The following is a 26778-nucleotide window of genomic DNA, read 5'->3' as shown; positions in this document are numbered from 1 at the left end:
TTTTGTAGCAGTCCCCCTCGCCCCTCCCCACCCTGATTTAGGAATCCAGTTCAGGATCATGCGTTGTATTTAGTTGTCATTTCCTTTCCCTCTTAAGTGACTCTTATGTATAATGGGCCCTGAACCCCACCTCAGTCAGACTGTGTTCTCCTTGTACTCTTGACTTGCAGGCTAGGAAGCTTGGCATCATCTCTGACTCCTCTCCGTTTATGACTTTGCTCTTCTAAATGAACTGTCCCCTTTAGGAAGGATGGGATACCTGCCTAAAATTCTGATGGCACATGGCAGGGCAGAGGGCATCACCATGGGTGGGTGGCTGTGGCCTCACAGAGTGGTTTGACCTGATGATTTTAACAATGTCTAATCCATAGCCTTATCTGCTCAGAGACTTTTTAAAAATCTACCCAGAGATGAACATACTTTAGCGTCATGCGTTGTCACAAAGTTCAAGTGAGGCTGGCTAATAAAACGTCATTTCTAGATATTTATGTGCTCAACAGTCATTTTTAGTTACTTAAGTACCCTCATCCTCACCCTCATCCAAAGCTGGCTAGTAGGATTAGTGGTAATTAATTATTAGAAATAATTAGAATAAGGGACAATTCCTTCAGGACATGTTAAGACCCAAAGCAGAGATCACACACCTCTGAGTAATTGGAATCTCTGAATCCCTACCAGATTGAGCAGGTCCTGTGTGGATGTAGCTGCTACAGTAATTTGCCTCTCTAAATCCCATTTTTCTACATTTTCTAGATCTTTATGTTGGACACGTTATTTCTTGTACTGGCTGAGTTGAGATATGTAGCTTTTCTTAATCCCGAAACTGTTTCTAAGGGCTTACGAGAGTTTAGTTCTGAGAAGGAACCTTCTTTATTTCTAGTTTCTAAGTTCTTCACATATACTTCAGAGTCACACATGCGCTTCTTACAATTTATATGCACTCTTTCGGGTAATCAAACTATAGACTTGATATATCAGGATATGTTTGTAAGCAGTAGAAAATCCAAATAAACCTGGTTTAAACAATAAATTGGCTTGTGTAACTATGAGATCCAGTCATAGGATAAGCTCTTGATGATGTTTCGATTCAGAGATTCATGAGCTTGTCAAGGCCTTGCTTTCCATAGCTTTCCATGGTGTCGGCTTCATGTTTCAGGCTGGACTTCCTCCTGGTGATAGAATCGCTGCAGCAGCCCCAGACTTCACATCCACATGGCACACTGTATAAACACAGAGCCAGTTGATTTCTCTCCCAAAGACCTCAGCAAGTCTTTTTTCTTATATTTTACTGGTCTGAACTGAGGCAGTATGCCCACTGCTGAGCTAATCCCTGTGGTAGGGGTGTGTAGCGCAGTGACAGGCTTAGGCCTGGACTATCGGACTAATTAGGAATTAGTGACAAGAGAAATAGGATTACCCAGAGTAAAATCGGGCTGCCCAGGAGCTTTGCGTGACACCTGCTTCCCCTGAAGCGCTTGGGCTGCATAGTGAGGGGGGCGGGGAGGATGGAATGGATACACGGTGAAAATTTGGGGTACTCTAAGGAAGAGGGAAAGGAGGAGTGGGTGTTGGATGGGCAACTAACACAGTGACTCTTCTTTTCCAGGTATATGCAGAGCTTCCTTGAACTTTTAGAGTATGAAAATAAGAGCCCTGAGGATCCAAAGGTCTTGGATAAGTAAGTATGGTACCAAACTTACCTGAAAGTAAAAAGATCTAGATAAAAAATGTTTCGGTAAATGGAACTCATGTCATAATAAATAGCTAAGAAGTATAATTCGGATGACAGCATTAGGTTTCTTAATGGGTAACGACTCAACATTGCATTTTAACAAAGATCCGAGTAAAGAATTTAACAGAATACAAAAGAATGACTCTTCAAATTATGCTTCACGATCTAATTCTTAATACCTTTTACTCTTGGGGAACCGGAGCTGGGTACTCAGGATAAATATTGCAGTAAATGTTCCACCTAGTGGTCATTTTAAGAATGCAGTGGCCTCTGTGTATACATGAATTTATCTACTCAGTCCTTTACAATTATTTTTTTAAATTTTCAACGCAGTGTTATAGTTGAACTCAGAAAAACTATAATTTTTTATATAACGACCAGAATTATATTGTTGCTATTATGCACAAAGACCGCTAAATTTTCATGCTGATGGAAAATATTTGTTTTTCATTTTCATTTAACCAGAAAACACTAACCTTAGCTCTGAGTGTGGTTGTTTTCTCCCAAGAGAAGTTAAGTATCCCCTTCACATAACTTTCTTCCTGTTTCATGTACATACGAGTGCACACGGCAGGCCTGTTGTGCTGAAAAATTTCTAAGTAGAAACCTGGTCCCCATAATTGTGAGACTGAACATCTTACATATAGGTGTTCATAAAACAAAACAAAACAGAACGAAACTAGAGAACCACCATGTTATACAAGACCTTACCTCGCGATATTTAACCCAGCCCGCTCAATTCAAAGATAAGGAAACTGAGGTCACAGGTATGAGGTCACTTGCCCAAGATCATAACATTAATTAGTAGCAGAGCTGGATCTGTAAATCACATTTTTTTCCCCTTAGAACATTATTCTTTACGATGTACCATGCTGCCAGAGCTGCTGGTTTGAGCCATGAGTAGCTAGCTCGAGTTTAATTGTGAATTAAAATATAAAGGGGAAAAAAACTCCTGACCTGTTTTATACTTTGCTGGATGTTTTGTATAATGGATCTGTGAAACGTGGAAGGGAGGCATTGGTTAGAGCCCAAATGCGATGTTTTCTTTGCTATCAGCTCTTGCTGTCATTTAATATATTAAAATTAGATGAATTGAATTCAGAAGTTTTGTTTTCTCAAAAGTCATTAGCTAGTAACAGTTTGTTTGGCTGATATCCTAAAAATTAGGCCTGACCTGTCTAGCTTCAAAGTTTCAGGATATAGATTTGTGGAAGTATGTGATACTAAATTTCTGCTATGTGGTTCCCAGAGTCCTGTCTCAGTTTCTGGAACAGGTTGTTTCTGGAATAGGCCGATGCGATTTATGGATATGAGCCTGCTTTGTAAACTGCTAGGTGCTGGATCCAGTGTGCACAAGATCATAATGATAATAGCTCTCACTCAGTGAGTTTCAGTAACTCACCCATGGTTCATGCAGCTACTTAGGATAGTTGGGATCTTAGAGTCCTGACACTCATGGTGAAGGAAGGAGTGAAAAGTGAGTGAGTCATTTTACTCATGGTAGTAGCCTTTTCTGTTCAATAAGAGGTCATATTAGAGTCATGGGCAGGGAAATCATTTAAGTAAACGTGAAAGTAGCTTAGAGAACAAGCATGTGTATATAATGATAAAGTGTAGAAGAGCCCCAGAAGTTTGGGGAAGTATTCTGAGAATTGAACCACTGAGGCAAGTTTCCTCCCTTCAGATAAGTTGAGGCACTTGTCTATTTTAATGAATTGTTTCACTTTAGTACTATTTAATTTATAAATATGTTGGAAAAAGCATTATGTGAAGGACAAATTTGCCATCGTAAAATTTCTTGTAAATAATTATGACCTTCTAATTTCAGAGTTGATTTATTCATCTTTACTGTCTTCGTACATATTTTTTACAGAAATATGTCATCATTGAGAAAAATAAGACTATTCAGATAAGTGAAAAGAAAGTCACCCCACATTTCCACTGCCAGGGGACAACCGCTGTTAACATTTTCCTTTCATCCATACTTTTAACTAGGCATACATATTTCTATAAGTACAAAATATTTTTTTACAAAAATAACAATGTCGACATTACAGATCTCGCCATTTTCAATAGTTTCATAGTGGTCCAACTATAGATGTCATGGGATTTGACCTCCTGTCGTTGGGTTTTAGAATGGTTTGTAGTTTTCTTGCGACTATGAACAGTGCTCTAAAGAACAGCTCTTAAATACGGCTGTTGCCCTTGTCCCGTTACTTTTCCGGGATCAGTTCCTGGGACTGGAATGACTTTCTTCGGACTTTTGCTATATGTTCCTAAGTTGCACCTAGAAATGCATCATTTATGCTTCCACACTCTAGCTGACCCTGGTTATTCTTTGCCAGTCCCATAAATGGAGAATAGTACTGCATCGTTTAATTTGTTTTTCTTTTATTTGCGAAGGTGAAGTTTTTGGCATTTGTGTTTCTTCTAGTAAATCTCCTGTCGACGACAGATTCCTTTGCTTAGTTTTCTGTTATGGTGCTCATCTTTTCCTTTATTAAGGATAGTGACTCTTGCAAATATGTTTTTCCCAGTTTTCATTTTTTTTTTGTGACTTTATAACGTGTGTCCCTATAGAATTGCTGAAATTCAACGTAGTTACATCGTTTGTTTCTTCATGTTTTCTGCCTTTGGTTTTCAGCTTAGAACAGCCTTCCTTACTCCAAGGTTACATATTAACTCACCAGATTTTCTTTTATCATCTCTGTGATTTCACCTTTTACTTTTTTTTATTTTTAGTTTTTGATTTAACTCTTTTAAATTAAAAAATTTTACCCACTTTTTGGCTTAAGGCTTGACATTGGGGTGTGACTTAAATTGTTAGCCAGCTGTCACAGCTAATTTGATTGTTTCTCTACTGACTTGCAGTGTCACTTTATCAATATGCTAGATTTTTATACACACATACTCACCCTTGGGCCTGTTTCCAAGCTTTTTATTTGGTTCCATTGACCTTTCTTTCTCAATTATCATTCTTAATATATTTTTCCTTCTGCATCTTTATAATAATACACCATAATTCTTGAATAGGTTTGTTTCAATTGCCTTTGTTCTATCTATATTTCGTCACTATATTCTACGGCTGTGAGAGATTTATTTCAAGATTTTACTCTTCAAAACTTTGACATTATTTATTCATGGAAACTAATGCTTTGAGAATCCCTAATAAATTCTTGAAAAAATTTTTGGATTGTCCTCATGTCAGAAAGGATAATGATGTTCCGCAATCATTTATTCAGCAAACATTTATAGAACCTGTATTATATATACTCACTTATCCAAAAAGTCAGTGGATTACTAAAAAGGTATTTGAGCATTTTTTTCTTTACAAAACCATTTACTTTTTGTGTCTCCGAAAGAAAAATTTCCGTAGAAAGTTTCAGGCAAAAACTTGGGTAATACTTTAGTTGCTTGTGAGTTCTTCCTTGTAGCCTGTAATGATGTCTCTACCTATAAAAATACCAGCAGACCGGAGGTGGAGCTGGGAGGTTTATGCATCAGCCGTGGGATATAAAGACTGACCACTTTTGTTTCCCTCCCACACAGCTTTCTACAAGTTCTGATTAAAGTGAGAAATAGACACAATGATGTGGTTCCTACAATGGCACAAGGAGTGATCGAATACAAGGAGAAGTTTGGGTTCGATCCATTCATTAGCAGTAACATTCAGTATTTTCTGGATCGCTTTTACACCAACCGCATCTCCTTCCGCATGCTTATTAACCAGCACAGTAAGTTGGGGGTTTGGTCCAGTTTTGAAATGGTAACCAGAGTGATTTGTCCCAAATGCTTTTCTGTTGCTTCACTTTTAATTTACAGATCCACACTTTTGTCTGTAGAAATTTCATTTCCAGTTTAGGTTTTTCTAAGTAAATCCTGTCTATTAAAAAGCTATTCATTAGTATTCATTGTTAACAGAAATCCTGGCAAGGCTTTTTTTGATGTTCATATTAGAGACAGGACCACTGCCTGCCTTTTAAGCCTCTGCCATTACATTTCCGGTGCGGGGGAGGTCCAGCTTTAATGGCAGCTGGACAGTCATCTCTGAATATTTTCACATGTCTCAGAGAATGTTCTAGTCTTTATCCAGGATGTTAGGTGGTTTCCCTTTTGGTTTTAAAAACATTGATCCTGAGGATATTGAATTGGCATGTTGCCAGTATAAGCAATCAATCTTTTATTTCACAGTGATCAGTGAAATCAGATTAAGTGAATTGTCAAACCATAGTCTCGTCTTGAGAGTTTTAGTCCACTCTCCAAGCTGATAAGCAGCTAAGAAAAAAAACAACTAAAATTCTCTCTACAAAAAACTTTTTGGCTCATTGTCAGTGTTGTCTCTGCCCGATTTTATCATTCTTACGAGAAAGCATCCACACGTCTAGAGGCTAGATCATTCTCTTTGCTGAATCAGAAAATGGACACTGCATCTTTATTTTACTTGTTTTATTTGGATAAATGACTGTTATACAGTTATTAAATGTGGGTTGGTCCCAAGTGTATACTTTTTAAAAACTAGAAACATGTGACAATTTATAGGAAATTTCAAAAGAAAAAAAGAACCTAAATAATGCTTAACTAAACTACTTAGATAACTACGATTTCTTTCTAGCCCAAATATGTGTGCCTACATATATAAATACATGTTTTCAGATCACTGACTAAGCTTGTGCACGTCTGTTTTTCTTTCACTTAATCAGCTGGAACTTTATGTATTGGCCTAATGCCCACATTTGTCATTTCTTATCATTTAAAATCTCCCCTTTTTTATTTAAGCATTCTCCTTTTGTAAAATAAGTTAGTCCCAATTTTTGTTTGATTTAAAAGTAAGTACACCAATAAATAATTACTTAATCAGTAAGTAAATAAAATACACTTATAAACACTTAAATTCAGAGGACTTTTTTCTTCGGGGCTCCTTTTAGCTTTCATTCGGGAATAAAATTTTGCTAATTTTGTGTACTGTGGAAGTATTTGAATGTACTTTTAAAAATACTTAAACAAATATCGTTCGCGCGTACTACATTGAAAAATAATCTCCATGCTGGAGGCATTTGAAATGTTCACGGTGAAGATATTTTGCAAACCTGCTCTCATGGCGCAGACTGCATTTTCTAAATATTTAGTGAATATTGGAATAAACGTCTGGGGTAGTACTGAGAAGGTGGGTAAACTTGGCTAAGGATGAAAGGAAATTTTTTCATCCAAGTCACATCGGGTCAGGAAGAAAGGATTGGACGCCTGGCATGGGTCACTGCTTTAGGACCTGCCGACTATAGCTGGCAGGTCTTAAAGCACGTCCTTCCTCCTTCGCTGTCTGTTAGTCACCCATCTCTGTATATATTCTATTACTTTAAGTCACCGTGGCTGCTAAAATGATTCTTCTAAGTACGAGAATCCTTTCAAAACTTATAAACCAATGTATTTCTCTGCTTGCTTTGTTCGTAATCTCTCTCTTCCCTTTTATGTTTGTTTAGCACTTCTGTTTGGTGGTGACACTAATCCTGCTCATCCCAAACACATCGGAAGTATTGATCCCACCTGCAGCGTGGCTGACGTAGTGAAAGGTAAGGAGACGGGCTGTAATGTTAGCCATTATAGTCCAAATAAGACTGGTTTAATCGAGGCAGCTTGGTGATAGGGTTATGTTGCTAAGTCGTTTGCTGGGTCATGAGGCCACTCAGGGCCCAAGCCACTTGATTGAAATACGAAATGTTCTTTCTAGGCAGGTCAAGAAAAGATGCAGAATTCATAATGCTCAAAATAGGGGTTTCCACTTCATTGTCTAGGGTTTTACTTGTAGTTCTATCTTAAACCGTACACATTTGTCAGCTTAAGTAAGATTCTAAGTTTCGATTGCCACCATTATCTGAAAATTTCAGAGAATGTAAATTCTCATTATAAAATTCAGCTGGATTCATGTGTTTGTAAAATTTAAACATCTTTCTGATATGCAGCCCATGCTTTAGAGTCTACATGGTCTGTGCGCTTCATGGGGGTCACTGAACATTGAGCTAGACACTGTCCCAATAGCCTCGGGGTAAAACAGAGCCCCAGAGCCATAAGTCCCTAGTGCCAGCGCACTTCAAATCGGAAGGACAGTTTCCTTGTTACTCATCCAAGGCAGATGCTAGCTGCAGAAAGCTTTCCCTGTTATAAGTGACCTACCAGGTTTCTGGACCTCTTCAGTATCATGATTACTCTATGCAGCCTCAGATCCCTAAGCTGTCTCTTTCCAAGTCTGTATCTCTTACTGTGTGTGGCTCTCCTCTCCCTCCTCTAAACCTCTAAACACACACTTAAAAGATTCCATGGCCACAAGTCTCCTGGTCTTCATCAGGGATCTTTGTTGCTCATACTTTTTCTGAACTGTGTAGCTGAGAGAGTAGGTGGCAGAAGAGGACCTCGTCTCCCTGGTGAAGCTCTCAACCCCATCTCAAGCAGAGTGACCTTTGCTACTGGGATTGGAGAGCAAAGGGAGGTGGCCCGATGTGTTCAGCCTTCCCAGTGAGAGAACAGACTGTACCTTCAGCAGCCATAGCTAAGGAAAACCTATGCCGTTTGTTTTCCCTGGGCATTTTTAAGCTCAAGAAGAAGGACCCAGGCCTGGGGCCTTGTGCTCAGTGTAGAATTGCCAAAACATTCTGGCCTCTGTTTAATTAGGAAACACTCAAATTATTTCAACTATAAGGTGAATAGGCCTGGCCTCAACTCCCTAAGAATGCTGTAGGTTGCTCTCTTACAAAATAACCCTGTGGTCGATCATGACCTCTGCAGGCCTCCCAGGCAGGGAGGGGTGCAGGATCGGTCTTGTCAAAGGTCATATGTTCATTAAATCTTAGCCCAGGACTTTTATGAATCAGAAAGCCAGGTTCAGATAGTTGACTGCTTGAAGAGAAAACGACACACATTCATAACACAAAACTGCATTATATACTACATGTGTGCCTTTTCTCTTGAACTGTAAAGAATTTGAGGTCAGGCTAACTAACGTAGAAGTTGGTCAATAAATGTTCCTTGGTTAGATAAATTTGAAACCTTTCGAGATTTACTTTTTTAAAAACAGCTTTATTGAGATGTGATTCTCATACCAAACAATTTACCCATTTAAAGTGTACATACAACTCAGTGGTGTTTAGTGTGCTCGCAGAGCTGTGCACCCATCACCACAACCAGCTTTGCATTTTCATCACCCCAGAAAGAAACTCAGTAACCATTGGCAGTCATTGCCCCCATCCCAGCCATGGCCAACCACAGATCTGCTTTGTCTCTACAGAATTGTTATTCTAGACATTTCACATAAATGGAATCCTATAATATGTGGTCCTTTGTGTGTCTTGCTTCTTTCACTTAGCATGTTTTCAAGGGTCATCCATGTTGTCGCATGCATCAGTACTTCATTCTTTTTTATAGCTGAGTAATATTTCATTGTATGGATAGACCACATTTCGTTTCTCTATTTATCACCTGTTGGACATTTGGGTTAGCTGAGTGACCTTGGACATGTTATATAACCTCTTTGGACTTCAGTTTCTTCATCTGTACAGAGGTGCTATTGGTAATTTACCTGTACATTGGGTTAAGTGAATTAATATTTGTAGAGCCCTTAAAGAAGTTCTAGCACCCAGTCAGGGATGTAGACAAGTTCACTAGCAGTAGTCCTTGGCCATCGTGCACGTCATGTGGCTTCTCATTCATACCACTGATGGTACAATAAGTTGGTGCCTTTACTTATGTTTCTGACATAAATTATAAAATATTTTAAAAAGTCATTTAGGGCATTTATAACACAACTGGATATTTTTTAATTTATTTTACTTATATGTATTTATTTTATTAGTTTTAAGTATACAGTACATTGGTTAGACATTAGACAGTACATTTATATAGTTTATAAAACGATCCCCCTGATTGCTCTTTCCTCTGGCCCTCCACCTAGCCAGCATATTAATGCTGACTGCATTCCTTATGCCGTGCTCCCCCATCCCCGTGACCATCTATCAACTACTAATTTGTACTTCTTTAACCCTTCACCCCTTTCTCCCAGCCCTCCAACCCTCCTCCCCTCTGGCCATCACGAGATTGTCCTCTATATTTGTGAGTCAGTTTTTGATTAGTTGGTTCTTTTTGTTCCTTAGATTCTGCATATAAGTGAAATCATATGATATTTACCTTTCTCTGTCTTATTTCTCTGACTTATTTGACTCAGCGTAATAACCTCTAGGTCCATCCATGTCTTTGAAAATGGTAGGATTTCATTTTTTTTAATGGCTGAGTCATATTCCATTGTATATATGAACCATAACTTCTTTATCCAATCTTCTGTTGATGGGCATTTAGGTTGCTTCCATATCTCGGCTACTGTAAATTGTGCTGCCATGAATATTGGGTGCATATACCTTTTTGAATTATATTTTTGTTATCTTTGGATAAATATCCAGAAGTGGAAATGCTGGGTTGTATGACAGCTCCATTTTTAATTTTTTGAGGAATATCCATACTGTTTTTCATAGTTGTTGAACGAATTTACAATCCTACCAACAGTTTAAGAGGGTTCCTTTTTCCCCATACCCTCACCAGCACTTGTTATTTGTTGATATTTTTAATGATAGCCATTCTGATATGTGTGAGGTGATATCTCATTTTGGTTTTGATTTGCATTCCCCTGATTAGTGATGTGAGTATCTTTTCACATGTCTTTCAGCCATCTGTATGTCCTCTTTGAAGAAATATCTATTTAGGTCCTCTGACCATTTTTTAAATGGATTGTTTGTTTTTTGGTGTTAAGTTGTATGAATTTATTTTAGATATTAACCCCTTATCAGATGTATCATTGGTGAATATCTTCTCCCATTTAGTAGGTTGTCTTTTCTTTTTGTTGATGGTTTCCTTCACTCTGCAAAAGCTTTTTAGTTTGTGCCTATGTTTGCTTCTAGAAGTTTTATGGTTTCAGGTCTTACATTTAAGTCTTTAATCCATTTTGAGTCTATTCTTGTATACAGTGTAAGAATGTGGTCTGGTTTCTTTTTTTTTCCCATGTATCTGTCCAATTTTCCCAACACCTTTTATTGAAGAGACTGTCTTTGCCCCATTGTATATTCTTACCTCTTTAAGACAACTGAATCTTTGACATTAGAGAAATATCATTAATTTTTTAGGTGTGCTATTGGTATTGTGGCTATGGTTTTTAAAGGAGTCCCAGCTTCAAGAGAGGTATTTTAAAATATTATGCATAGTCTCTGGCCACGCTGCCCTAAACACACCCGATCCCGTCTGATCTCGGAAGCTAAGCAGGGTCAGGCCTGGTTAGTGCTTGGATGGGAGACCACCAGGAAGACCAGGTGCTGTAGGCGTAAAAAGACTATATATTATGCATAATATAAAATGACATGTGGGATTTACTTCAAATTACTCAGAGCAGTTGGTGTTGGTGGTATGGTGGCAAGCATAGCTGCCTTCCAAATTACACAGAGGAGGAAGGGTAGTGAAAAAGATTGGGCATGTGTTGAAAACTCTTGAAGCTAGTAATGGGTACCTGATGATTCAGTATATTATACTCTGTCCTTTTGCATATGTTTGCAGTTTCTCATAAAAAAATTGTAAGAACAGTTCATTTTTCACCTCATCGTTTCTTCACAAATAGTCTTTCATTAATTTTTAGAGAGATTTTAACCACAAATCAGTACAACTAGATAAGTGTCGGGGAGTTTCAGGGAACTGTGAGCCCTTCTGTAGAGCATAGAGATGAGCAACGCTAAAGTGGGTCAGAGGCCTCTTAGGAAAGTATGAGGAGGCACCTGTTGCGACTTGACTCTTGAGGCAAAAAGAATCTGCTTTTTCAGCAGTTACTGTCTATACTGCTCGTATCAGACGATGTTGACCTCTCTAACCGGAGTGTCTACTTCTAAAGGTCTGGAATTATTCTTATCCACTTTTGCATCACTCTTAGGGACAGAAGTTTTGTACTTTTAAAAACTAGCTGAAGAGTATGTGCAAAACAATTTAATTAGCATTCGAAAGACAGAAACCGGAAGTTTATGCCTACAGCCTGCCTCGCGGCCTCCTGCTCTCTTTGTCCTTTGTAGCCCGATTTCCGACCATAGGCGGATGTTCTCCTCTCTCCTCCCTCTTCCTGTGCTAACTCAAAGCATTCTTCACTCTTTCTTGTGCCCCTTTTGACTTTTCTCCCAGTGAGACCACTATTGTGCTGTGAACAAAGTTTACTACATCCTCTCATTTAATCATTCCTACTCCTTGTTTGGCATGACTTGAAGCCTGGATTCCTAGTGAGGCCGTGTCCAATAAAAATCTCCCCCAGGTCCCTCTGCCACTTGGAACGCCACTTTCCCCAACACGTATGCAAGCACACACACCCCTACGCCCACACTCATGGGATGAGGAGGAAGTACTGGCGTGCTCCCTCCCTGCTCCCCACTGCATCTTTCAAACCATGGTTGGCTTTTCTTGACAGTGTCTTCCCTTAAGGAAAGCATCAGTGCTGGGTGGTTTCAGATTCTGAAAATGCAAAAACACATAAAAGAAACATCCACATAATCAACTCTTCTGCCCCCACTTCGTTCCCTTCACAAGTCATACCTACTGATACCCACAGCACACCAAGTCTGCTTGGCTTGTACATACTTTCTAGAATGCTGTTGTGTTTCTTCCATCTTGTGAAGTGTATGTTTACTAAGAGTCATTTATTTGTCCTCAAACCATTGGCCTAAGTTATACCACCTGTCATGACTACATGATTTATTAAAATGTTGTGTCAACTGAAGAAATATGAGTACAGAAAAGAGCCTCACTTCAATAAAATCAAGTTGAATGCTTTGGAAAGGCTCGATAGAGTCCCTTACAAAATGAAATGACTGTGAATGAGATAACTGTTAGGTTACAGGGCAGCACTGAGTAAAAATCTTAGAAAGAATCTGCACTCAGATTGCTTCACAATTATCTTTAAGTTCATTATACTTTAAACGAATAGGAAATAGAATATTTATAGATGTACGTGGTATTGTTTATCTAAAAAACACCTGGAACCCCATGCTCATCCACATTCAAAAAGGCGGTCTTGGCCTTTTATTAAAAGATTGACAGAGGAATAAATTGTATATTCACATGTACGTTTTTAGTTATGTTTATGATAGTAGTCATATTTTATGGTTTCCCACTTTATACAACATTTTTGTCATCCAACTCCTGTTCCCAGTTAAATGGAGTAATCCCATGTTACCAAAATAATAAAAAGTGCTCATTGAAGGAAATTTAGAAAATGTGGGAAAAGAGAGATTAAAAATGATCTGTTTTTGTAACCCAGTGAGAACATTGTTTTATATGTTTAAATAACAAATTTACAGATCGGTATGCAACTGTGAATAATGTGAGTCATCTCTGTCTCTACGAAACCCATAGTCTTTGCATATTTTCCCATCTCCAGCACTAAGGCCCATCACACATGACCTTCCTGAGTGAATTCAGTACCTGATAGCAATAGCCTCTATTCTGCCCTCTGTATCAGTTAGCGCTGGAGTTCTTCCTATGTCTGATCTGCTATACTTATAGTCTCTAGATTCAAATGGTTTTTCCAGCCACGTGTATATAATTTTTATTCCTCAGTGAGGCCTTAAATCACTTACCTTTTCTACCACAGCCAAATGAGCCGGACCACCTAGTAGGAAACCAAAAGTTCTGTCTTCTCCCTGTACACGAAAGCAAATTTTAGCAGTCAGCTTTCTGTTTCATTCCCTGTGGGCCCTACTCTTAATTCTTTGAGTAGCAGAATATCCAAAAAGATACTCTTTCTGGCTTAAAAATGAGAGAGGACAAACAAGGCAGAGAGCTCCAGTGGTCAGAAGGCCTGGAAGTTCTTCCATGTCTTCTAGCCAAAAGGCACTGGAGTCTCCACCCCCAAAGGCCCTAAGAGAAGCCCTCAGAAAGTCTCACAGGGCCCAGGCCTCAGCAGCTCTTTTTCCCAGTACTCCCAGATGCTGTCGAGGAGAGAAAGTAACACCTGTCGGTTTCCCATGACTCTTAGTGAAGTCTTACCACTCCCTTCCTGTTTTCAGAGGAGTCGGTATTTTTTCACTGGCCGCTTACCTTCTTCTTCTATCCTATGAGATTTCTCAGTTAATCTTCTGACTCTATCGCTGATATTTGTCCCTTTACTTTTGTTTTAGGAAGCTTGATGTAGAGGGAGTTGGACTCCTGGGTTTTAATGACAGATCTACTGTTGATTTTCTCAGCTGCGAAGGTCCCGCACGGTTTAAGCGTAGTCGAATGTCCAGCCCTGATGACCGTGTGTGTGTGTGCGCATGCGTGTGCTTGCCTGCGCGTGCACGCATGTGTTTGTACAGCCTTAGGAAGCCTTAATGAACTAACAATGATTCCATACTTAGATCTCTCGAGACAGACTATAGAAAACTTTTATGTAGAAGGGTAGGGACAATATTTTTATTTTTGACTAGACAGTTGTATAAATGTGTAAAAGTGGGGTGCATCTTGCATAACATTAATTGAATGTGCAGAACATTGAAGCATGCCTCCTTGCTGCTTATTTAGCACATTAATATCTACCTTTACACATCAGCAAATTATAGACTTGTGGTAGCGAATGCTAGAATTAGTGTTGTAAAGCAGTTTCTATTATCCTCTGGGAGGTGCCTTCCGCTGTGACCCTTTCCCTCCTTTCTTTGTAAGAAACCAGGAAATAAAATGGAAAATCCTGTGGTAAGATCATTTTAAAGGTACAAACTTAAATACTTGGTACAAAAATCAGCTCTCACAGCGATGTTAGCTTGCCTGTGCTGTTCCTATATGCTATTATTGCTTAGCATAATAGCATACAAATGGTATCTTGAGAATGTGTCATTATTTTGGTTCAGAAATAATATGTTCTCACTCAGGACTCTTCAGGTTGCAAGTAACAGAGACCTACTCGTGCTAGCTCCAGAAACGGATTGATTGAAAGAACCTAGTAGGTCGCATGATGATCGAAGAGCAGGAAGCACTTCACAGTTGGAGCTATAGAGATTGGAACTGGGAAACAGAAAACAATGTTGTTTTCTGTGTATCCTTGCAAACTGGGGTTGCCAGATCCTGGCCCCTCTGCCTTTCTTGTCTGTAGACTGCGGGACTTGTTTAGGGCAATGATGGCCACTCCAAGCCTTCTGAATCAGGATAACTCTCAGTGTATCCTTTCATCTTCTGCCCTGCCAAGCGTCTCGATCCTAAATTCTCAAAAGAGGAATTTAATGGGCTCAGCCTATCTTTTCACCCATGACCACAGGTTTTAAGATTCTGGTCAGCTTGTAGATTGGTTGCCCTTGATATTAGATGTTCTGCGCCCCACCGGTCCCCTGCCCCCCGCCACTTCTCCAATTGGCTGTGGTTTGGTGGTAGGAGAGGGTCCAGTGCTTTAAAGAATCCTGGTGGTTCCCACTCAGAGTGGGTTTTGGGTGAAAGGATGGTGATAGACATACATTATTAGAATTGCTTTGTAACTTGAAAGGATTTCTAAAAAAGCAGCGTTATCATGAGTTTGTACTGCTTTATAGTCATTTATATTACCTTGTTCCAGCAGTGACTTCTTCAACTTGAGCTTTACAGTTTTCTGTATCCTATGAGACCCAAGTTAAGTTAGGGACCTTGGCACCTTCGTGTTTGTTTTTTCATTACTCACTCAAATTCATCTTTGTCCAGCCTCTTATAAGATATTAGTAAACAAACGTTTGTGTGTATTTACGGTAGAGACTAATATTTGATAGCAGAGTTCTATGGTGAATTTTGAATAGGAACATGTAATTTAAAAATCTAATAAAATAACCTCCATAATCTATTAAATTTTCCTGTGTGCTTTTCCTTAAAATGAATTCCTGGCTAGGCTGGATCTATTGGGCTAATTGCTGTGTGAACCTTCACCCTACTCTTTATGGCTCGGCCTTTTAAATAAAAAATAATAAGTCTTATGTGTTTACAGGTTGGATGTTCTAGCCTGAGGAAGTGTGTATGTGCCACACCCAGAGTTTTGTTACTTTATGTCAATACCTTATCCTTGAGAACAAATTCTTAAAACAATAGCATTTACGTTTAGTGGTCGTAATAATCGTTTCCTAATATTTCCTTTTAAAGATTGGTGGTAAATAGTGGCTTAGATAGCTTGCAGATAAAAGTGTTTTGGTAAATTGTCATATTTTAAAATTTTGGTTTCTAATTAAAAAATAGAAAAGTCTTATTAGAAAGCTCGTTAAAGGTAGAACTTGCATTTTACTCTAGAATAGAGGAAATTATAAGCCAATAGTTGCTATGTCGGTGACATTTTAAAGCTTTTTGTTTTTATATTATTTCACTTAAACAGAAGTGTCCTGTTTGAGCATATATGTGCTGTTTTCTACCCCAGTACCCCATGATCATTCATGTCCTAGGAGAAACAGTGACATAATTAGCATGACCCAGTCTTGACTTTCCAGGCAAGTAGTCCCCAAATCTCGCTTCTCTTTAGAATGACTTGCTAAGTTTGTTTGTTTTTTTTTTTTTAAATACAGAGTCCCAGGCCTCAACACTGATCTACTGCATCAGAATCTCCAGGGGTTCATTTTATAAACTGTATTTTTTTAAAAACTTGGTAATGAATTCTGTATATAGCCAGGTTTGGGAACCTGCTAGGCCTGTAGTTCCCAGTCTAACCATAAAGAACATCTCTCATCAGTATAATTGACTACACCTTGAGAAATTTCTCATGGGCAAGAGGATTGTTCCACTTATCAAATGCCTACTAGGTGTATATTGTACCCAAGGCATTATGATGTGCTTATGAGAATTTGTAAAGATGCATAGGAATATAGATTTTCCTATTACTGTCCCCCAAATACTTTTGACTGGCTTGTGTATGTGAGCCTCATTATGATGTCTCGAGTTTTTTAAGGATCACAATGTAATTTTTAATTACAGCCTCGATACACTATAATTTGTAGATGCTTAAAAAATTCTTTTTCACATACGGTTTTAGGAACCACACTGGGTCTTTGAGTCCCAAGTTGGCTGCTTCTATCTGGGCTCTACCATCTTCTGCATGTTACATTCGTGTAATACTTTTTCTGAGTAATGCTAGTATAACCTCATGCCACTGGGCAAGTGAATGCCATGAGGAGCTAGCACATTTAGTGGAACTGGGTTCTTTTCCTTTTATAGTGAATGGAAGAACGATACTTAAACATCTTTAAAGATCTTATATACTTGGAGGAGAGATGTTTTGTGGAGCTGTATTGGCTTTGTATATGGATAACAAAGCATCATTTTTAGGTTTCAATGTTTGTTGGTTTAAGTAAAGTGGCCCTGGAAGTTCTTGGTTGGCTTTGTGCTATCGTGTCACTAGGTGGAGATGTAGCATTGTTTGGTGGTGTAGCCAGAGCAAAAAGAGTGAGTCTTGATTTTTTTTTTCTTTTTACGAAAGTACTTTTACAAATATTTGATGAGGTTTATTATACCGTAGGAAAAAACTTGTAACTTTAATATAATTCTAAATTTTCATTTTTTAGGGTTTAAATTCAGGCCCACTTTCATGTCGGTTTTCACGCTGATCAACTCTTTATTTTTTTCTCCTCCTACTAACATTTTCTTTGGCTATACCCCTCATTATTTCATCTCGTCAGAGTTATTCTAATATCTCTATTGTTAGAATTTTTATACTGAGGTCAAATATTTTGTAAACTTTTAATTTGGTAGAAATATGAGATAAATGAACCAAAACTTATAGTCTGAACATACCCCAATCTTATCTTTGTATTATTTTAGATTGATATGTCAAATTTTAACATATTGAAATTCTATAGGGCTTACTTTTTCCCCTTTCTTCCTTTTCTCTCTTCCCTCTTTCTCTTACCTCTTGAATCTTAAACAAGTATCTGCTCTATGCACAGTATTGTTATGGAGAATGTAAAAGAAGTATGAGCCTTTCTCCATGGAGCCGATACCAGTTGTGAATACCCATGAATCGTTTTAAAGTAATTTGAATATGTGATCTTTAGAAATTGTAAAGGTAAAACTTAAAAAAATAATTTCACTTTGGAAAACAGTCTAGCCGTTCTGCCAACGTTTAAACATAGAGCTCCCATGTGATGATCAAGCAATTTTCCTCTGCTAGGTTTATACCCAAGAGAAATGAAAACATATGTTTACAAAAAACTTGAACATGAGTATTCATAGCAGCACTATTCATAATAGCCAAAAAGTGGAAACAATCCAAATGTCCGTCTAAGGATGAATAGGTAAACAAGATGTGGCATATTTGTGCAATGCAATATTTTTCATCAACAAAAGGGAATGAAGTACTGATGCATGCTACAACATGGATGAACCTTGAAAAAATATCATGCTAAGTGAAAGAAGCCAGACACAAAGGGCCACATGTTATAAGACTCTACATGACATGTGCAGAATAACAAATCTGTAGAGACAAAACTGATTGGTGGTTGCCCAGGGCTGGGATGGGGGGAATGACTGCTAACGGTTACTGAGTTTCTTTCTGGGGTGATGAAAATGCAAAGCTGGTTGTGGTGATGGGTGCACAGCTCTGCGAGCACACTAAACACCACTGAGTTGTATGTACACTTTAAATGGGTAAATTGTTTGGTATGAGAATCACATCTCAATAAAGCTGTTTTTTAAAATGTAAATTATCGAAACATTTCAAAATTTTCAAACCGAGAAATATTTATTGACCAACAGGCACATGCTAAATTGTATTTGAGTTAAAAAACAAATATAAGACGTAAACCCTGACCTCAAATTGTTTACAGTTTAAGAGAAAAGGCACACATGTAGCATATAATAATGCACTTTTGCTTTCTGAAATGATTCCCCATCTGCTGGGATGTAACTTGAATTTTCTTCCATCTGTCTCTGTAATGGCCCCGATCTTCTTACCCTATGTTTTTATTTTTCCCCCTTTCAAAAGGGAGCTGTTGGTCCTCGGACTTTGATAAATATCAGCCCAACCTGCTACCTTTAACTAACTTAAAGGACAGTTTCAAGCTATGGTAGTGTCTCCAGTAACTTAGAGTGCGTGGCTCGTGGAAACTCATTCATTCAGCAAATACTTGTTGATGTTTCGTTTACGAATAATTGGCAAATCTTCAGACTATTGGCATTATTATTTTTTAAATTACAACAGATATCTTTTTTTGCTACAATTCAGTCAGGTTGCCATATTGTTACTAGTGCAGGTTTTTTTTTTTTTTTGATATGGTCATTAAAACTTTAAAGAAGGAGAAATTTTTGTTCAGTCTTAGTAATTCTATTATAGCCAAAAAGGCTATTTTAAAAAAAGGCAGTAGTTGATTGATTCTAAACCCATCAGGTTAGAAATTGTCCCTGTGTGCTTATTCTATTATGTCTCTCTGTCTCTCTGTCTCTCTGTGCCTGTGTTATTAGTGCGGCCACCAACCTTTTTTTTCTTTCCTTGACAGATGCATATGAAACTGCCAAGATGTTGTGTGAACAGTATTACATGGCAGCTCCAGAGCTGGAAGTTGAAGAATTTAATGGTAAAAGAAAAATAATTTAACCTTAAATACAGATAAGCTGCCTAAAAAAATGATTATACCTGAGCTATATTTCAATGCAATCCTAAAATTATGCTGCTTTTTAAATCTTTTATATATTTTTAAAACCTCTTCTATATTTGTGGTCAACTAGGTATATTGTTGTAAGGAGTTTTTGTACAGAAATGTATAATCTATTAGAACTGAAGGTTCTTGGAACAGAAGTAATCCAGGTAGAAAATGCACAAAGGTATAAATAGGCAGTTCTCAAAACAACAAATACAAACAGTCAATAAACAGATGGAAAAATGTTTAACTTTATTAGTCAAAGAAATACAAACAAAAACACAGGGAAATGCCATTTTTGTCTTTCAAAATGGCAATGATTAAAACATTTTATTGCTTTAAATTGCTGCCCAGAAAAATATTCTTACCAACACTTATACATTTCTGGTATAAGTTTAAATTGGTACAGCTTTTCTCAAAAAATGCTAACAATGCTCTTTTCTCCTTGACCCACTAAATTAAATTAGTAATGGTCATATTCTTTGGTCCAGTAAATTAAACTTCAGAAAATTTGTTGTAGGAAAATACAGATGTACGTATAAGAGTGGTGGTCACAGTGGTTTCCTTATAGAGAAAAATTTAAAAACAACCCACGTTTTCCACAGTAGACGATTATTTAAGTAAAATGGTGGTACACACGTAAGATAGAATGCTATGCAGCCATTCAAAATAATGTGTTAAAAGAATATTTAGTGTATGGGAAAAGTTAATTTTTTAAACACAGGCTACAAAAGTTCGTAAAAGTTTGTAAGTTCGTTGGAAAATGTTTCGAAGGATTTTTAGCACCGAGATACAGACAACGGCTATCTGGATATTGGGGTTATAGCTGATTTTTATATTAGTTGTATGAGTCTGTATTTCCATGTTACTATTATTTTTTATTTGCAAGTTACAAAAGAGACGTGCTCGTTGTAAAAATACAAACAATACAGAAATATAGAGTAAAAAGTGCAAGTCCCCACTACTCTCTCAGTCCTGTACAAAGCTTTTCTTTTTGCGTAATTGGGATTGAAATTATACATGTTTTATAATATGTTCTTTTTTTTTTTCTTTTATTAGTTTCAAGTGTAAAGTACGTTGGTTAGACATAATGCATTCTTCACTTCACCTGAAGATCTTTGCCTGTATTGTCATTTAGAAATTATCCATAGTGTAGATTGCCATAATTTATTCAGTCATTTCCCAGTGAAGATAGATGTGCGCGTGTGTGCACGCGTGTGTGTGTTTGGAAAGCGGGAAAATTTGTGAACACGTGGAAGGATTTCTGTAGGTTAGATCCCCAGAAATGGAACGACTGAGTCTTAGGGTGTGGGCATTTACGATTAAAGATAAACCAAATTCCCTCTCAATAACATATCAAAAATGTTTTTATCTTACGAGATCAAAAACTGAAAAGACTTCAGGCTGCTGTTATAGGACATTTGCCTCTAAATTCTACTAGAAGATCTGGACTCAAAGCTGCTTTCAAAGCCCATTGGGCTCTCTGAGAAGAGTTGAGCCTGTTTTGAATCAGTACACTCCCAGAGCCGAGTGGACTTCGCTTGCGTATTGTTGTGTAGAAGCATCTTAATATTCTCTTTCTTTCTTCCTCCTGGCTAGGCAGGACGTGACCTCACTGTCCAGATTTTTATTTGTCAAACATGGAACTTAAATTCACAGGTAGTAACCAATTGCTCTTTTGCATGAATGGCAGCCTCACTCGCTCCGAAGGCCAGAGCAGCGAGCCTGTTCTTGCTGATTCTCAGGTGCCAGCTGTGTCAGCAAGTTCCTTCCCAGCGAGGCTGTCATGCTGGGCAGCGCACCCCACCAGGAGAAGAGCTTTATGACTATTTTTGGCACCGTCTCCCGCATGGTCTTTGAAGCCCTTTTCTCCATCATTAAGATAAATGAATGCCGGTGGTTACAGGCAGCCTCTAGTTTCCCGTTGCTTTGGATAACGTATTTATGATTTATATTTGTGATTTCTTTGCAAGTGCAGTTAAAGACTATGCTTTAGCTCTAACAAGCTCTACGTTAGAAATGCAGCTCAGAGGTCGATCGTGAACACCCTAAGTAGGCACTTGCACTTCATTATGAGAGAGTGTGCGCACGTGTCTCTCACAGAGTGATGACTGACTGTTTTCAGGGAGAGATCAGATCAGATCCAGATACCTATGGATTTCTTTTCAGTGCCCGTGTGAATCCATAGATCCAGATACCGAAGGATTTCTTTTCATTGCACTGCCTTTCAAGACGCTTCCATGACCCAACGGGTGCCTTTAACCACAGTCAGTGATAGCGCTTGCTGCCCTCTGCTCTGCACTTAGGTGAGCCTGCCGTTAACCCAAAAGAACAGTTATTGCTACCTGAGAATTTAAGTTCTGTTAGTTTGACATATCACCTTCTTTTCCTCTGAAGTTTTGGTGTTTTTCTTTCCCAATGTAGACCCCTGAGAAAGTAGGAAATAGGATTATGTAGAACATACTATGTGAACACCATCAGCACGTACCAGTCATCACTGGAATTCTGAATATGAGGGCCAGCTATAGTAAACTTCTTTTATTATCCTTCCCGTAGCACATTTAACAAGAGCATTAAAAATAACAGAATTTTATTTACTGTATTAGGTGTCAAATATTTCTGACTCACCACTTGTGGCAACCTGTGTGGGTTTCTCCAAAGACAAGTAGCCATTTCATCATATTTGTTCTCATTTCAGCATTCTCATTCTCTTGAGAAATCACTTGCCAAAACATTAAGCAAGTAAACATTTCCACCTTTCCTTTTTTTTTTTTTTTTTTTTTTGCATCCTTATGGTAAGGCAACATGGCTTAGAGGAAAGACGTGAGCTTTGTAGCTATGCAGGTGGTAGAAATCTGGATTCTGACACTTAGGAGACATTGGCCTTAGACATGTCACTTTGTGTGTGATGCTCAGCTTTTTTATCCGTAAGCTCACCCTGTGTGGTGATAAAAGGATAATGTTTCTAGGGCCTCAGACACGGTACCAGGCACGTGCTGGATATTTTTAAGAGAGTGGCTACTAGAAGTCAGGGTTCACTTAGGAAATATAAGAGTTATGGTTACTACTTGCATTTTTCACCGTTTCTAGATTAGTCTTTTATGTCAAGAGATTGATTCCTAGCTTTAGGTTTGGTGGGAAAGAAAAATTTCAATTCATACTATGTATATTTTGTTTTAAGAGGTTTCATAGAAAAAGTATGCATCTCTCCTGAGAGTTTTGACCTCTAGTTTTCCCATATTGTATGCTTTTCTGGGTATTTTCAGACAAGTGGTTCTGTACAGCAATCGAAAAGCCATTACTGGTAGCTCCGTTAACACTGTAGAAATTTTTTAGTAGTGATAATAGGCAACATTTATTGACTGCTTACAATGTGGCAGACTCTGTGTAGACTAGTTTATCACCATTATCTCATTTAATCTTTACATTAACCCAGGGAGATATGTACTGTGCAGTTTCAGAAAAGGAATGCCAAGGTCCAGATGGGTTACGTACCTACTAATATTTCTATTAAATGCCTAAGTCGGGACTTGATCCCAGTGTGACTTGGAACCACACTATATATTGTTTCCAACAGCCTTATCCATTGACTTTGGGAATTGATTAACCATCTCTAAAAGTGCCAAGCGACTTTTTCTCTTAAATGTTTTTTTTTTTTTTTCTGCAGAGTTCTGTTGCTATTCTTTAAATGTTGTTTAAATGAATGGTATTTGGAACAATGAGTGTGCAAAATAGAGACTGTTATTTCTTGAGTCTTTTTTTTTTTGCTTTTTAATTTTTATTTTTATTATTTTACAAAGTAATAGTATCACAACTATATTTTAAGATACATTGAACACAAGTATGACTCTTCTTGAGTCTTGAGCATGGAAAACCTGAAACATTTTTCCCATTGACTTTTTAAAATGTACCCTTAGATGGAAAGTTCATATCCATTTCTGAAAGTCAATAAACATCTACTAAGGATCCACTACATAAAAGCCCAGGATTAGGGAAGAGTCATGGACAAAAACATTCGACCTGGTTCTAAAAGGATAGAAAGGCATGTAAACTATAATGACCCCCACCCCAGAAGTACAAGTGATCGAGCAAGACTTCAGATGGCTCCTAGAGAATGTTGATTGAACTAAAAAAAAACAAAAACACCCAACACAATAAAACTATCAAAGGTATTTTAATTTTTTTCCGAGATTTGGAGTGAAAAGGTTGAATTCAGAACGCTGTTTGTATAACTAATCATGCCCTTTTGGTAGAAGCTAGAGTAAGCATTCAGTGTGCTCCTGGAGCTCCATTAAAATGACAATAATGGACTACAAAGGAAAACAGCAAAGAAACCAGGAAGTACTTCAGTGAACCGCTGATCCCACCTCCTGCCAGAGGGTAACCAGATGGAAAGAAGTATTCTGATTAATGTGACAGAGCAGAAGAAGCCACAGGGGAGGCTGCGGGCGGAGATGGCACCTGATTGCCAGAGGTTATCCTGGAGAGACTCGGGGAGCAGAACCGTGAGGTGCAAGGGACTGAAGGGAAATGGTAGCGGTTAGTTGAAAGCTGGTGTAGAGCATGGAGGGGTGATGGAGAGCCCTGGACTTTGCCTGGGCTCTGCCTGGAGTCAGTCACAAGCATTTTCCCCTGGGCAAAAAATCAAAACTCGAGAACTTTCTTCAGGAACAACCTGGAAAAAAACTGGGCTGTTTGTGTATCATTAGCTCAAAGTAAAGCCCTCTTCATTCAAGCTTTGGGGGACCCTCTGGTCAGAGACCAGCTTACTATCCGCTCATCCTAAAGCCAGTTGAAAGGTCTTGACCAGGTACACAGAGATTCGAGTCATCTTTCCCATTTAAGGGAGGGCCCGAGAAGTGGAGGGATGAACACCAGCTACCTCAGATGATTAATCCAGTCCCTCATTCTTCAACAAGATTACAACCAAGGAGTTTCAGACCTTGGTTGAAAGCCAGCCACGTGAACGAAAACATGACAGGCTGCACTGTCATGGCCAGCAGACCACCCCCCTCCGCCCCCTTCCTAAATTCTGAGAGAAAATGACTTCGGATCAAGAATTCTGTATCCAGCCAAACCTTCAATCAAATGAATCAGAGGAATAAGGATTGAGAAATGTATCTCCCATGAACACCTTTCTGAGATAGATTTCCTCATTGACTTGATGATGTGTTTAGTAGGGATATAAGAAATAACTAAAACATTCTAGAGCTTCGATCAAAACAATTTGAGGATGATGGCCACGCAGCACGTTTGGAAAGCAATCGATTCTAATTTGAAAAGTCTTAAAGAATGGAGCGGATGCCATGCATTAGAATAAGAAGCCAGAAGATCTTAGAGACGTGAAGAGGAAAACATGTTTCTTATCCAATTACCCCAGAGGAAGGGTCGTTAGAAGCTGCAGGAAATATATAAAATTCTATCAGAAAGACACGGTCCAAATATTTGGCAACTTAAAAAGGGTAGTCTGATTTTGAGCAGTTGGAGGAAGATAAAAGAGAATCCATTTCACCTTAAGGCCGAGAACATTCTCATTCAAGTGACACATAAATCAGGTCTTTGGACCCATAGGGAAGGAAATATTGCCCTGGTCCACTCTTGCGGCCGCTCTGCAGTGATCCATATTTACCTAGTTATGATGTTCCCAACACTGTCGATTTTCAGCTTCATAAAAAAGAACCCATAGGCAAAGTATGGAAGGGTTAATTAGGGTTACAAAACAGAATGTAAATATTATCAACCAAAAGACTAAAGCAGAAATAATAATGAGAGGCTGCCTCTGGGTGCGTTGTGGGGGGCGAGATGGGAAAGGGTGCAGAGACTTTTACTTTTATCCTTTTTAACAAATTTTTAAATAATTTGTATATATTACTTAGTAACTCACAGATTTAGAATCAGAAGTTCCAAATTTAGAATCAAAAGTATTTGGTTCAGGTGTCCAGTTTCGGCACCTCTTCTGTTACGGTGGAAGTCACATAGCCTGTGTCTTCACCCATATTAATGCCACCCACCCCATAAGCCACACGGTATCGTCACAAGGGTTCAATTGGATAATGTATGTGCAAGTTCTTTGTAAACTGCTAAGAACCAAACAGTTGTTCGCTCTACTTTATATTACTGTTAATTATGTACTTTATTAGAGGAAGTGGTTAGGTCAAAATTACAATATGAGTATGTCCTGCCTGAGAAAGTTCACGTGGTTTCAGTCTCTTAAGTGATTTCAGGTCACGAGGAGGAGGAGGGGTTAAATTTTCTAGCATCTACTCTATAGCCCACGCTGTTCTTAGCATTTGATGTGGAATTGGGTGTTTCTCAGATTTTCCCCAGACGATCCCTGATGCGAGGAGGAAGGGCCGTAGGTCTCTAGGGGTTCGTCTGCTAGCTGCTAGTAGAAAAAAGTTAGGTAAACCTTACATTCTACTCTATAATATGCCTTGTTTGTCGTAATGTAACAGAATTTAACGTCACTGTTTAATTTACCAAGATGTGCCCCTTTTCCTCTGTGGCTTCGCGTTTTCCCTGCTGACTACTGGGGGTCAGTGGTAGGGACGGGTGTCTCCCAATTTGAAAAACACTGAGCGACACTTGGATGACCTTATGTAATGCTCAGAACATTATTACACAGGTGATAATATTCCAGTTTTGCTCAACTAAGTTTCAGGGCGATGGAGTAATTTTCCCAAGGTCACATAGCTGATAGAGTGAAGGAACTGGAGATCACCCCAAGTTTGTTGGACCTCGAAACATTTGCTTTTGCTCAGTCCTGCCTTTAGAGATGGAAACCAAAATTAACAATTTATAGAGTTCTTATGCACTTGGAAAATTGAACACAGACATTCTTGACTTTCTTCTAGTTTTGATCCTTATTCATTGATGATTTTGTCTCTGTTTTCAGCCAAAGCTCCAAACAAACCTATTCAGGTAGTTTATGTGCCCTCACATCTGTTTCACATGCTATTTGAGTTGTTCAAGGTAAGTGGAATTTAACAACATGGAAAGAAGCCTTCATTTTAAATTACTTTGATTCAGGGCATAATGGATTCATTACATTAGCATAAGAAAAAGGTTTTACATAAGCATTTTTAAAATTCTAGTTCTGATATCCTGTGGGTTTTATAATTTGTACACTGTGAGATGAAAAATTGCTGTGTACAGTATAGTTTTTGTGAATATTAGTACATATTGATTTTGAAGCTTAATTGTACTTTAGTGATTTTTATGTAAAATCCATTCTGTTTTTCTTTAGTTATGAGATTAGAGATGCTTTTTTAGTTTCCAGACCTGGCAGAGGCTTTATTGGTGGTAGCCAGATCAAAAGAGAAGCATGTTTATATGTATTTAGGCCTCCGAACATTAATTGTGCATTAGCAGTTGTTCCAGTCCTGGGACCGACCTTGACCCTTTTACATATTTGAAGACCTGACAGAGGCAGAGGAGAGA

At 38.4% G+C, this 26778-nt stretch overlaps 1 protein-coding gene and 1 pseudogene across 2 annotated transcripts in view; both read left to right on the top strand.

Moving 5' to 3' along the window:
- PDK3 (pyruvate dehydrogenase kinase 3) overlaps positions 1–26778 on the top strand; it is a 62488-nt gene that overhangs the window by 25138 nt on the left and 10572 nt on the right. For both annotated transcript variants that reach the window (XM_006920963.2, XM_006920964.2), the window contains exons 3-7: positions 1607–1678; positions 5282–5466; positions 7210–7299; positions 19198–19275; positions 26234–26310. In XM_006920963.2, the coding sequence (XP_006921025.1) occupies positions 1607–1678; positions 5282–5466; positions 7210–7299; positions 19198–19275; positions 26234–26310 (502 nt within the window). The remainder of the gene's footprint in view (positions 1–1606; positions 1679–5281; positions 5467–7209; positions 7300–19197; positions 19276–26233; positions 26311–26778) is intronic.
- Positions 10968–11085, top strand: LOC112470241 (annotated as a pseudogene).

This window comes from Pteropus alecto, unplaced genomic scaffold, assembly GCF_000325575.1.
Source record: "Pteropus alecto unplaced genomic scaffold, ASM32557v1 scaffold659, whole genome shotgun sequence".
Classification (NCBI taxonomy): Eukaryota; Metazoa; Chordata; class Mammalia; order Chiroptera; family Pteropodidae; genus Pteropus; species Pteropus alecto.
This window is presented reverse-complemented; position numbering and strand designations above follow the sequence as displayed.